The sequence below is a fragment of the Pelobates fuscus genome, chromosome 3, assembly GCF_036172605.1.
Source record: "Pelobates fuscus isolate aPelFus1 chromosome 3, aPelFus1.pri, whole genome shotgun sequence".
NCBI lineage: Eukaryota > Metazoa > Chordata > Amphibia > Anura > Pelobatidae > Pelobates > Pelobates fuscus.
The window spans coordinates 178,567,668-178,582,644 of NC_086319.1; the positions used below are offsets into that span (position 1 = coordinate 178,567,668).

The 14,977-nt window shown below is 38.9% G+C and overlaps 1 protein-coding gene across 4 annotated transcripts in view; it reads right to left on the reverse strand.

Moving 5' to 3' along the window:
- Positions 1-14,977, reverse strand: part of ANKS1B (ankyrin repeat and sterile alpha motif domain containing 1B) — a 188,704-nt gene that overhangs the window by 37,319 nt on the left and 136,408 nt on the right. For 2 of the 4 annotated variants that reach the window (XM_063447780.1, XM_063447783.1), the window contains exons 2-4: positions 12,684-12,826; positions 5,580-5,726; positions 5,107-5,128 (exon numbers count right to left, since the gene is read on the reverse strand). In XM_063447780.1, the coding sequence (XP_063303850.1) occupies positions 5,107-5,128; positions 5,580-5,726; positions 12,684-12,757 (243 nt within the window). In that variant the 5' untranslated portion in view covers positions 12,758-12,826. The remainder of the gene's footprint in view (positions 1-5,106; positions 5,129-5,579; positions 5,727-12,683; positions 12,827-14,977) is intronic. The other 2 variants (XM_063447781.1, XM_063447782.1) reach the window with 1 other exon arrangement.

Below are 14,977 nucleotides of genomic sequence, written 5' to 3' on the forward strand. Positions count from 1 at the left end.
TAGCGCATATAATAGCTGATCACATTAGGTAGGAATACCTTCCCAAGTACAAAACTGTACAAAAATAACATTTAAAATCAGTAAAATATATAAATACAATAATTTCTTAGAAATTCTGAATTAAAGTTGCTATTGTAATATTTTGCAAAAGTATTTTTCTCCATATTACTCAACCCTAATTTGCACCCATGAATTATGATAACCTTACTGTGTATTATGTCAAAGGTTAGTAAATTAAAATATTTAAATAATATTTAAGATCTAATATTTGAAAATATGATTTTTATTGTCCAAAGAAAGATCACCTAATCATTTTCTTTAGACACAAGCAGAGCCTGATCTCAAATTCATGTTATGACATATACCCCCTATATAACTGTCACAGTGGGTCTACAGCATCAGTAAAAGGACACTAGAGACACCAACACAACATTTTAGAGGCTTTGACCTCATATTAATGCTGTATTCTTCTTCACATTCAAACCTCTTTAGTTTTGCAAAATGAAAAAGCATAACTTTACCCAGTTTCTTCTGTAGCATAACTCCACCCCCTTAGCCATGCCCCATCTTTTGACAGAGAAACTTCCTTAATAGATATACTCTGAATATGTACTCAGCACGGCCACTGATATATCAGTGTGAGCTAAGCTGCTGGCATGACCCCACCCCACGTCGAACCATGCCTCTTATTATATGGCCCTTTTTTCATGAGCACAGCTTTGAAATACTATATTAATAAAAAAAAATGTTTAAAGGGCAGGGATAGACTGTAGGCTGGAGTCAAGTCAGCAGCTCAGCTCCAACTAAGCTCTCATTGGCTGAGCTACAATGCATATCTTTCTATCAGGAAGATTGTTTAAAAAAAAAATGGGAGGCATAGATAATGGGTGGGTTATTCTACAGAATAAGCATGAGGAGGTTTTCATGAGCCTAAAAACTACAAAATGCACTTGTGTTTTATTGGTGGCCAGGGTGTTTGTTCAAAATCAAATATCTGTTTACAATAGTCTTTTTACTTATAGAGTTAGATTGTCTTTAAATGGCTGAACTAGCTATTAATTCCATTTACCATGATACCTTTATATAGAGGCACATAAAGATTTTTGAATTTTGCATGATCGACCATTTCATCAGTAGAAATCTTGTTCTAAGCATCCAACACTCTTCTCTAGAGATCCCCAAACACAACTATCTCATTAAGCATTCTACAGATTTGTGCACGACGCTTCAGAACGTAATGGGGCCCTTCTATATGGCATTCAGAGAGTTAACCTACTTTTTCTTATTATTAAGAAACAGGTGAGACTGTGGCTTTTGGCTGTCCTTTTTCTGTGCAGGCGGTAACTGCAGCAGAATGCTATTCAGCTACAGCATCAGATTGACCAACAGATAAAGAGAGAATGGAAGGGACAGATGAAGTTAGATATTACGCTGCCTTAGGACTCATCTCTCAACAGGAGCCTGGCAATGCTAGCATTACATTCCACAGTATTTCACTCTTCTTGTTCTGTCCCCACATGCTACCAGCTTCCTCTGCCATTGTACAAAATAGGGACAATAGATCGAGTTAAAGTAAGCACAGTAAAGAAAGTTATTTCTTTAGACAAGCTTCAGAATACTTGTGTACCATTGTGGGAAGCTTATCTGAACTTTATATAGAAATCCAAATGTTGTTATATTTCATTTTGGTTATATTTCTAATGGGAGAGAAAAAAGTGTTACATTTTACATGTAAAAGAAGACTGGAATATTATCAAGCAGGTAGGTTACTTGTCATTTATGGAACAAGACAAATGTCTGGTTATATAAGGTGAGCCTACACCATAATCAGGTAAACCTACGTACCCAGATTTATTACATTTTATGTAATAAAGAAACACTGTAGCGTTAGTAAGACAATTATGTATTCCTAATGCTATGCTACAGGTAATCGGTAGGGTTGCCACCTTTCTTGGAAAAAAATACCGGCCATGCTAATTTACAATTGTACATGTGTGACATCACAGGACACAACTTACATAAAAGAATGAGAACATTTAGAAGGAGAAAATTCCCCAAATCACTAATAAATTACTTACAATGTGTGTACTTTGTCTTACTGTGTGTATAGCATTGTGTATTTGAGGCAGTGTGTATACAGTGTCTGAATGAGTGTGTGTATAGCAGTGTGTCGTTGTCAAAATGTGTATAACATTGTATACTGTGTGTGTCTGTTTACTATGTCTGTGCATGTTATTGTATGCATACAGTATATAACAATACATGTACATGACATGTATAATAGAGGTAGATATTCTGGTTTCATTTATCTTACCATTAGACCTATCATACACACGCTGCTAAATGCACACACAAACACACAGACAGCTGAATACATACAGAGACTGCTGAATATACATACACAGGCTGCTGAACACAAACAAACTGATGAATACACACACTCAGACTGTTGAATACACACACATAGACTGCTGAATACACACACACACACACAGATTGTTGAATACACATAGAGACTGCTGAATACACACACACATACAGACTGCTGAATACACACAGACTGCTGAATACACACATACACACAGACAGACTACGAAATACACACACACATGGACTGCTGAATACACACAGATACTGCTGAAAACATATACACAGACTGCTGAATACATACACACAGACTGCTGTGTGTATTCAGCAGTCTGTTTCTGACTATTCGGCAGTCTTTGTGTATGTATTCAGCAGTCTGTGTGTGTGTATTTAGCAGTCTGTGAGTGTGTGTGTATAACATTGTATACTGTGAGTGTGTGTCTACTATGTCTGTGCATGTTATTGTATGTATACAGTATATAACAATACATGTATATGCCATTTATAATAGAGGTATATATTCTGGTTTTATTTCTCTTACCATTAGACATTATATACACGCTGCTAAATGCACACACAAACACACAGACTGCAGAATACACAGACAGCTGAATACATACAGAGACTGCTGAATATACATACACAGACTGCTGAACACAAACAAACTGATGAATACGCACACTCAGACTGTTGAATACGCACATAGACTGCTGAATACACATACATAGACTGCTGAATACACACACACACAGACTGTTGAATACACATAGAGACTGATGAATACACACACACACACACACAGACTGCTGAATACACACTTGCGGGTGTCAGAGAGCCTCATTAAAAATGCACGAGTCTCCAGGTAATACCGGGAGATTTGGGATATCTGCACACAGATTGCTGAATACACACACAGACTGCAAAATACACAGCACATACAGACTGAATACATACACACACACACATACACACACACATATAGACTGCAGAAGACACACACAGACTGCAGAATTCATACACACTACTGAATACACACACATACAGAGACTGCTGCATACACACACAGACTGCAGAATACAAACACACACACTGCTTAATACACACACAGACTGCAGAATACACACATACACAGACACAGACATGTACCTGCTCTCAGGACTCAGTTCCTGTAGCCATGATTCCATCTTCTTGTCCTGTAGCTCTTCCCACTCCTCCTATGTGGATCAGTGGAGAGTGCAGGGCCATGCTGTGATTTCTATCCCTGCCTCTCTTCACATACAGCTTAGGCACCAACAAATCTTCCTACCTCGGCCTAAGAAAACTGCACGTCCTGGTGGCTGGTGCTGGTATTGCAGGACTTTCCCATGTCAGAGAAAAATATTGGAATTTGTTTTGTCGGTATTTTTGCAATACTGGCACCGGCCACACAGCCTCAAATACGGATATGCCGGTAAAATACCGGCCAGGTGGCAACCCTAGGACCAGGCCAGTGCTGCCAGGGTTAAAAAAGCCATGCAAAGAAAACATTGCCATTCCTACAGAAAGGTTAAAATGGGGGGAGGCACTTGGCACCCAGACCACGTCATTGAGATGAAGTAATATGGGTTCCTATAGTGTTCCTTTAATGAAAGTATAATTATTATTTTTTTTAAATGATATAGAAAGGTTTTCTAAATAGAAAACTGTAGGAAAGCTGTAAGTTTCATGTAAGTTTGTTTTTCTATTTCACTTTGATGAGAAATATATATAAATCTTTCAAGTGTAGGCGCCCCATTGTCAGTCCCACAATTCCTCTGGAAGTGATAGCATATTATGTGAGGGGAGCAGTGTTTTTTCAGAAATAATGAGGAATTACTATTCCATCCAATTCACTACTACCTTGCCTTTTGAATGGAGACGTGGAATAGGAGGTGTGGAGGCTAAATTAGTAGGAGATATGAAACAGAGGAAGGACATGAAATGAAAAAGAGGGAACAAGGAAATAAGGAACCAAGTGATAGTGAACATTGAGCAAATACTGTACATGGAATGGCATGTAGCAGGACATTAAGGAATAAGGAGGGGGCTTGGAGCAAGGCTTGTGGATATTTGGAATGAGTGGGAGATACAACATATTGGGTATCTGGAATAAGGTTGTAGGAAATATGGAAATAGGAGATGACTGAAATGAGAAAGGGGGAGAAAGGAGTAGAGGAATGCAGATTGATGAAGAGTGGAATAAGGAAGTAGGTGAAGGATATACAATGAGGATGAATGTGATATGGAATTAGGAGGCAGATGGAATGAGTGGGGGGGGGATGGAATAAGAAGCAATGAGATGGGTCACGGAGGAAAATAAAATTAAGGAAGATGAAAGTGGGAAATTAAGCCATTCAAAAGTCATTTTATGTCTTAAATATTAATACAACTTAGATGTTATATATAAAAAAATAGCTAGCAGCAAAAATACTAGCTGGATACATTATGACAGTTTGTTAAACATATAGAACAATAACAAGAGGAAAAAGCCTATGAGAAGTTCAAAGAAAGCTATTTAATAATGATTTGAGATAAAAAGAAGCATTCTCACCACAGGAATGTGAAAGCTTTTGTACGAGGCATATGGTATGCTCTCACACAGAGCTCAACATCTCTGCATTCTGTACAGGATACAGTTATAGTTAAATGAGTGTAATATGCAATCAACAAGAATGGAGAGGAAAGCAGAACAAATAGCCTTACAGATCTTGAAAAACTTACCTTTTTACTGTGACAGCCTACCCTGTAGATTACAAAAGCCAGGGTTGGAGAGACAAGCAATGCATTGTGCTCCACTCCTTAAACTTTAATGATATTATTAGATCACTAAGAAAAACCAATTCTAAAGAATACTACAGAAAACCCCTACACAAGTCTAGTCTATACTTTTGCTGCATATATGATAACGATATATATATATATATATATCATGTTTTAACTAACTAACATGTTTTAACTATTTTGAAATAAAGAAGAAACATTTTATCCTTAAAAGACCGTGAGTGCAAGCCTTATTTCCATTAATTTATGTATATATATATATATATATATATATATATAAAATTCACAATCATTTATCACAATTAGAATAAAAATGCAAATACCAAATATTCCAGATTATGCACCTGTATTGTAATTTGTAAAAAATAATATAGACAGCAAAAATGGGAGGAACACAGCTTTTAAACACTTACATATGCTTTGTAGTCACATGCTTGAAAGATGAGCTTTTCGGGGTGATGCTGCCAATACTGAAATGGCATGGAACCGGTAGTTTCATTGGGAGCACGGAGACTGATAGAAGGTTCTCCCCAATCTCCTGTCTGAAAATCATATTTACTCTAAAAGTAACAAGTAGCACGTGAATTTAGTATGTTGTATTGTTCAGCACATCACATCATGCATTTTCAGTGAGCACAGTATATGTAATATTGCTATCTAAGCATTTCAAATTAGACTTTGTCTAACAACTGGCCTTGCACAATGAATAATAATACAGACCTAACACACGCATACTGGGGGATATATATAAAAAGTGTAGCATTCTGAAAAGTGGTCTCAAATGAGGCAGTCACAATGGAAACAAGTGGAACTAGGAGGCACATTCCATTTGTGTCTCCACCCTTTTTAAAGACACTTTTTACGCATTATCCCCTGGGTGTCTTTGACATTCTTGTATTAATATAAGAAGAAAGAAATATTTGCCTCTTTGCCTTTCTTGAGATAACAGGCCCATTTCCAGAGTTGGTCAAACGGAGCATCTGCTGCACCACCCACAGGGGCACTACCGGTGTAAACCGAGGTTTAGTGCGAACCTAGGCATGGACAGGCTGTGTAGTTGGGAGCATCAGACATGGATCAAAGGCCTGGCCCAATTAAGAGCTTGTCACCAGCATTTTCCTTTATAATGGAGTTGTACATCATTCTAAGTAAGTTGAAACTGTACAATGTTTTACCCATGATCACCCTTGAGAGACATGAAGGTGATGCATGATGACACCTATGCTGGGGGTTACTCTGAGGAATGCTGCAAGGTTGCTGAGTCATAAGGCCAGCCCAGCCAAAGAGACTGAAAAGAGACAGTAAAGCAAGGAGTGAGGTTCTTCAACCAACTTGCCAAGAAGTGAGGAGATGGTGGGATTCTCTATGGATATTTTAATTAGAGGGTGAGGGGTCCTAAAGAGAAGATGAAATCTGTAGCCTACAGTGAAGAGGGAATACCTAATGGAAAGATAGTAATCAATAACGAAGATGGAGGGAAACGTAGTAAACGAGTATTTAGAAGTTGGACCAGAAAGAATCATCCAGCTTCCAAAAACAAGTTAAATTTAATTATCCCTCACAATCAACTGGGCTTCAACCCTAATTGCCACTGGTCACTGATGAGGGTGCAATTATATGCCGAAATTTGTGTTTGGCCAGAGATTTAGTGGTTTTTGGTGGTGGTGTGAGTGATTAGATGTTAGGCTATCTTTTTCATGTTTACCAGTAGCGGCAGCATTTGTTTTGATACTGTAGATTGCTTAGCGATCAAGATTAACAAGGTATTTTAACTCCACAGGTAGCTATTATGAGACTCTGCTTGTGGCTGAGACACTGATTTTGGCTTTATATTGTATGGCAGGTCACCAGTGCAGCCAATGTATTTAAGATACACTGGCTAATGCAGGCTAATGCAAGTATAGGGTTCTAGTAATCAACCTTATTTGGTATGGTAGGTCAATAATGCAACAGACGTATTGGATACCGGTACATATAAATGTCAGTAATTGTGCTCCAAGATGGGTATGGAAGACTGAGTACTTTCCATTATTAATGCCTGATTTCCCTTTTATACAGTACTTACAACTAAATGCTGGGTGGGTAAGGGAGAATCTAAGTTTTAGGACGAGTCCCTTTAGATGTCACTGTTATGGTAATATAGATTGCACTTTGGTAGGGAGCCATTGATTCATTGTGTAAGGTGTGCCGATTATTTATTGCAAGAGAGCCTACAGTATTTAAGATAAAATAGTTACTTTATGTCTAAGCAATGCACAGCAGTGCAACGGTTTGCTTTTAGATTGCATGTAATGTTTCAATTACTCGTTGAAGAATTCAATGTCTCTTGTTAAAATTGGGCTTAGCCAGGAATGCCACTGTGAGCCATGTGTGGAAGGTTGGAATCCCCTCTCCTGGAATAAAATGTAACTACATGTAGCAAGGAGTTTCATGAAACAGTAAATTTCACAAAGGCTCTTTTCAAATAAGAAGACAGACATTGAACTGTGAATGTGAATGCAACTGAAGAAGATACCTGTTGAATATTTATAGCAATGAGTGAATGTTAGTTTATTTTAAATTTCCTAATGGGGTTATTCACTAAATCGAAGAAAGAAAACTTCTGATGGGTGGGACATGCTACTATTCGGGGGGCTGGATAATGGCACGTCCACCCCATTGTATAATTATTTAGGGCCTCACCCATCACTTTTGGGTGGGAGCTGGGGGGACACTAGGCCCATCTCCCCCCTTATTATTATTACGGCCCTCACCCATCACCAATGGGTAAGGCCTGGGGGAGGATATTAGGTCCTCCTCTTTGTATATTAACATTAGGACCCTCACTTGCTGCCAATGGGTGGGGGCCGAAGGAGTAGACTACAGTTGCTAGAAAAAGTATGTGAACCCTTTGGAATGATATGGATTTCTGCACAAATTGGTCATAGAATGTGATCTGATCATCATCTAAGTCACAACAATAGACTATCACAGTCTGCTTAAACTAATAACACACAAAGAATGAAATGTTGCCATGTTTTTATTGAACACACCATGTAAACATTCACAGTGCAGGTGGAAAAAGTATGTGAACCCTTGGATTTAATAACTGGTTGAACCTCCTTTTGCAGCAATAACTTCAACCAAACGTTTCCTGTAGTTGCAGATCAGACGTGCACAACGGTCAGGAGTAATTCTTGACCATTCCTCTTTACAGAACTGTTTCAGTTCAGCAATATTCTTGGGATGTCTGGTGTGAATCGCTTTCTTGAGGTCATGCCACAGCATCTCAATCGGGTTGAGGTCAGGACTCTGACTGGGCCACTTCAGAAGGCGTATTTTCTTCTGTTTAAGCCATTCTGTTGTTTATTTACTTCTATGCTTTGGGTCATTGTCCTGTTGCAACACCCATCTTCTGTTGAGCTTCAGCTGGTAGACAGATGGCCTTAAGTTCTCCTGCAAAATGTCTTGATAAACTTGGGAATTCATTTTTCCTTCGATGATAGCAATCCGTCCATGCCCTGGCTCAGCAAAGCAGCCCCAAACCATGATGCCCCCACCACCATACTTCACAGTTGGGATGAGGTTTTGATGTTGGTGTGCTGTGCCTCTTTTTCGCCACACATAGTGTTGTGTGTTTCTTCCAAACAACTCAACTTTGGTTTCACCTGTCCACAGAATATTTTGCCAGTACTGCTGTGGAACATCCAGGTGCTCATGTGCAAACTGTAAACGTGCAGCAATGTTTTGTTTGGACAGCAGTGGCTTCCTCTGTGGTATCCTCCCATGAAATCCATTCTTGTTTAGTGTTTTACGTATTGTAGATTCGCTAACAGGGATGTTAGCATTTGCCAGTGACTTTTGTAAGTCTTTAGCTGACACTCTAGGATTCTTCTTCACCTCATTGAGCAGTCTGCGCTGTGCTCTTGCAATCATCTTTACAGGACTGCCACTCCTAGGGAGAGTAGCAGCAGTGCTGAACTTTCTCCATTTAAAGACAATTTGTTTTACCGTGGACTGATGAACAGCAAGGCTTTTGGAGATACTTTTATAACCCTTTCCAGCTTTATGCAAGTCAACAATTCTTAATCGTAGGTCTTCTGAGAGCTCTTTTGTGCGTTGCACATCAGGCAATGCTTGTTGTGAAAAGCAAACCCAGAACTGGTGTGTGTTTTTTATAGGGCAGGGTAGCTGTAACCAACACCTCCAATCTCATCTCATTGATTGGACTCCAGTTGGCTGACATCTCACTCCAATTAGCTCTTGTATATGTCATTAGTCTAGGGGTTCACATACTTTTTCCACCGGCACTGTGAATGTTTACATGGTGTGTTCAATAAAAAACATTGCAACATTTCATTCTTTGTGTGTTATTAGTTTAAGCAGACTGTGATTGTCTATTGTTGTGACTTAGATGATGATCAGATCACATTTTATGACCAATTTGTGCAGAAATCCATATCATTCCAAAGGGTTCACATACTTTTTCTTGCAACTGTAAATTCTTCCCCATGAATATTAGGGTAGCCCCAAACTGTTGACCACTGTTGGGAAGAGGACATATGCATGTCTGCTCTGTTTATTTTGATTAAACCCCTCATTACTTTTTTAAAGTTCCACACCCGATACCCATGGATATAGTCCCCTCACCGCTATTTCACAGGCCCCATCTGTAGGTTTAAACAATTAACATACAAGCCCCACCTGCTGGAGATAATACAAAAAAGAAGCTGATTGAGTGACAAGAATAAACAATTCCAATAAACAAGAGATAAAAAGGACACAATAGCAACATAATAAAATCTCAGCAGCCATGCATGTTCAAGTTCAAGTGGTAGCAATATAACAGAGTTGCGAACAAAATACATATAATTGCAGGTTTGTGTGAATAATAAAATAAAAACAGAAGCTTCTTATACAAGTTGACAAGAGACCATCTAATTAATACAGCGATATCAAGTAGACAGCCCATGGTAAATATGGTTAAGAGAGTATAGCCATGAGATCTAATTACCGTATTTTTCGCTCCATAAGACGCACTTTTTTCCCCTCAAAAGTGAGGGGAAATGTCTGTGCGTCTTATGGAGCGAATATGAAGCTTTATGAACGCTGTCTTGTAGCGTTTCTCGGCAGCACAGACTATGGGGAGGGGGGACACTATGGGACAGGGGAGAAAAAAAATATTCTGAACAAACTGTCCCATAGTAAGAAACACTATGGGACAGTTTGTTCAGAATATATTGTTTTCTGGGTTTCTTCCTCTAAAAACTAGGTGCGTCTTATGGTGAGGTGCGTCTTATGGAGCGAAAAATACGGTAATGGTTTACTCCAACCATCATGACAAGTTCAGTGATTTGAAGTGGTCATGGTGTCTGGAATCTGTATGTGCAGCATTTCATAGGGGTGTCATCATCCAACCTAAAACTAGAGTTCCGGGCTGGTTAATGTCAACTCTATGCAACTTTTGTTCCACAGAATGTCACTCATTGGTTGAGAATGGTCAGCTGGTGCCAATCAAGGGCAACTGTCCCTGCTTGCTTCTTCTGCAGAAACTTGAAACACGTCCCTGGACCCCAGGGAGCATTAGAGCTTCAATTACTGGGGAACCAGGCTAGTGCAGGGATAGGCAACCTTCGGCTCTCCAGATGTTGTGGACTACATCCCCCATAATGCTCTTACACACATAATGCTGGCAAAGCATCATGGGAGGTGTAGTCCAAAACATCTGGAGAGCCGAAGGTTCCCCACCCCTGGGCTAGTGTACTCCTGCCATTATAACCCTTACAGTGGTACACTGTAGTGGGTACGATGCTTGCAGTAAACCTTTAAAAGTCTGAATTATGGGAGTGAAACATAATACAGTAATAAAAATAACTTGAAACACATGCACATATTTGCCACATGACAATCATAATAATTCTTACAATCAACTTCTCGAAAATTCATTAGTTAGGTACAGAGATTTCAGGCTCCTTAGCATCCAGGGTGCAGCTGGACCCCCTCGTGACTCCTATTTACCCTCTAGTGCTTTCCAACTACCTTAACAATTGATTAAAAGGATTTTGGATTTAAATTGGTGTATAACTAATCTACAACCATTGGCTGTCCTACATTAACTTCCCATTTGTTCTTCATTTACCGGAAAATAGTGTCCTCGGGAAAAGCAGAAGATGTGAGGTTATTAGTAATGAAACATCTAATTACCATAACAAAAGGCTCTCTAATGACTATAGCATAGTGTAGAGCATTAGCTCAGTCTGGGCGTTTTATATTCACAGCGACAAAAGACAAAAATTAAGCAACCTTTTGTTATGACTTACTTGGGAAGAAAATATTTTCATGATATAGCTACTACTTTTTGGGGGGATGTGTGAGGGGTGGACAGACGAAAATATTAAGGGGATTTTCATGTTGTTGTGATTTATTATATATATATATATAAAAAAAATATTAAATGCAGGTAATGCCTAATGAAAACAAAGTCCTTGAAACACTGTACTTTACAACCATCTGCAATGATTTAGGAAATTGTTACAAAAGACCACACGCGGGAAGACTGGTGGTCCATCAATGTTCAAGTACTTCTTCCCCTGAAAATTAAATCCTCATATCTAGGTAAGGCCATCTGTTGTTCATCAATACTTATGTCCTTGCTTCCCTGTGAATAAAGTATTCATTTAACAGTAAGAGTCAAGGAGTACTTGAACTAGGACTGCATAACTCCAAATAGTTCCAGATTAACAGTACAGTACCAAGTACTTCTTTAGACATGTTTGCACAAAACTGTACTCTATGCTTTTGCCCACATGAGACTGCTCCAATGGTACTTTAAGAAGGTGTTTCCCTGGCTGGGCTGGACAGTATGGTTGCATGTCACTCTAGGGTGAAATAGAGACCAGCTCCTATTGGTCTTCAACTTACCCTTGTTCTGCGTTTCCAATTTTGGGAAGTATGTGTTTTCCATAGAATTATGAGAAGTTGGAAGAATTGAAGAAGAAGAGAAAGCTACTAGGATATTTAGGTGGGTGTTTCATCCAATGTGCTTAGTATTCAGGGAAAAATTAATGCAGCTTATGGGATGAAGGCATGTTTATGTTCCCTACAAGCCAAGAGACTGATAAAACTGATATGGCAACTGCATGCATTATAATATTATGAACTGATTATTAACTGATAGTGGTAAACAGCAAGTAGGAAAAGAATACTATGAGAGTTATACATTCATAAAGAAAATGTCAAAATGGTTAGATCATAAAAGAACCAAAGAAACACTGGAGAAAGAAAAAAGTTTCTCTTGACACGTTCTACTAATATAAAGATAAATAGTTAAAAAAAAACGGTCCACCTCATTTCCATTCAGCAGGGCTGTGTCTTCCTTAAAGGACAGAGACATTTGTTTTTTATGCCGTAACGTAGAAGGCTGACATTTCTTTCTGCTAATATTAACAACCTAACATCTTTTATTATAAGTACTTCTTATGTCTGTGTTTCATTCATTTGTTCTTAGCAAAAAATATGGATGTGAATAGTGCCATTACCTGAGCCATTTGTCTTTCAAGCTTCGATCTAGGTATATCGTCAAAATAATTCTCATTTCTTCTCCTCCGACCATCTCCTTGCATCATAATGTGTGAAAAATCTAGAGATCCACCAGTCGGATACAGCTTTGCGGATTTATTGGCTATGAGAAATAGAGATACATTCCATTACAACGGGGAACGCATATATAGTGAGAGAATCATCTTCACAGATAGATGCTAGCATAGGTAGGATTCTTTTATACAACACCAGTTACACTGTAGATTTAGCGCAACATGACAATCCATTAAGGAAAAAAAATACTGAACAAAAGTGTGTATGTACATAAGCACTAGCAGCCAGCATAAACACTCTGTATAAGAGCTGGGTTAAAGGGAAAATAAACACACAAACAGAACTTTAGCTTAATTAAGTTATTTTGGTGTATAATCACACCCCTGGAGTCTCTGATCAATCCTTTGCCATTTAGGAGTTAAATCACTATGTTTTTACAGCACTAGTTACACTTTCACTGGCAGTGACTCACAGTTTTCCTACACATTTCCAGTAAAGAGAAATCTTATGTTTAAACTTCCTTTGTTGCACAGTGTGTTTAATTTAGATTTTTTTAAATCTCCTGCTCTGTTAATATTCCTTGATAGTCTGTAGCAGCCTTGTGTGTGATTAAAATTAAATTAACAGAGCAGGAGGTAGGAATGTATATAGTAAACACAGTGAGCTACCACATCTGATTGAAAATGAAACCATTTCACAGCCATGCAAGATGCTGCTAGGGCTGCATCAACAGAAACAAATCTGATTTAACTCTTAAATGTCAGAGAATTCAGCCTGTGAGAATGCAGCGGCATGATCAAAACATTAAAACTGCTTCACTTATACTTGTTTTGGGGTTTTAGAGTATTCCTTTAGATATTATATTTACCGTATTTATCGGCGAATAACACGCGCCGGCGTATAACACGCACCTCATTTTTAGAAAGAAATTCCAGGAAATTTCCCCCCCTCCCATAGTATTCCCCCCCCTCATCCCATAGTATTCCCCCCTCATCCCATAGTGTTCCCCCCTCATCCCATAGTATTCTCCCCCCCTTTCCATAGTATTCTCCCCCCCTCCCATAGTATTCTCCCCCCTCCCCTCCCATAGTATTCTCCCCCTTCCCATAGTATTCTCCCCCCCTCCCCTCCCATAGTAATCTCCCCCTCCCCTCCTATAGTAATCTCCCCCCTTCCCTCCTATAGTATTCCCCCCCTCCCCTCCCATAGTATTCTTCCCCCTCCCCTCCCATAGTAATATCCCCCCTCCCCTCCCATAGTAATATCCCCCCTCCCCTCCCATAGTAATCTCCCCCCCTCCCCTCCCATAGTATTCTCCCCCTTCCCCTCCCATAGTATTCTCCCCCTTCCCCTCCCATAGTATTCTCCCCCCCCCCTCCCCTCCCATAAATTACTTTAGCTAAATAAAGCAGTTTTAGTGTATAGATCATTCCCCTGCAATTTCACTGCTCAATTCAGTGTCATTTAGGAGTTAAATCACTTTGTTTCTGTTTATGCAGCCCTAGCCACACCTTCCCTGGCTATGATTGACATAGCCTGCATGAAAAAAAAACTGGTTTCACTTTGAAACAGATGTAAATGTACCTTAAATAATTGTATCTCAATCTCTAAATTGAACTTTAATCACACACAGGAGGCTCTTGCAGGGTCTAGCAAGCTATTAACATAACAGGGGATAAGAAACTTGCAATAAAGAAAGCCTAAATAGGGCTCTCTTTACAGGAAGTGTTTATGGAAGGCTGTGCAAGTCACATGCAGGGAGGTGTGACTGGGGTTCATAAACAAAGGGATTTAACTCCTAAATGGCAGAGAATTGAGCAGTGAGGCTGCAGGGGCATGTTCTATACACCAAAACTGCTTCATTAAGCTAAAGTTGTTCAGGTGACTATAGTGTTCCTTTAAGTGCAATTAATCACTAAATAACTAAACATCTACACATTTGTTAGCTGTTTAACTAGCAAATAAGAACTGTTATCTATAGGATTTTTTTAAAAACAGAAATGTTTATTAAAACAATAACCGTGCCTTTTTTTTCTGGAGTAGTTGTCTATATAGGTATTTTTTTATTGACTACCATTTAGAAGTTATACTTTAAGGAATGATCTAAGCACAATGACCACTGCAGCTCAGTGTTTTAAAATTAAACCTGTTAAATGAGAAAAAAATAAGAACTCCAACCCATTATGTTTTAAACTCCTGCACAAATGTGCAAAAAAAGAGGGATGACATTCATAGTCTC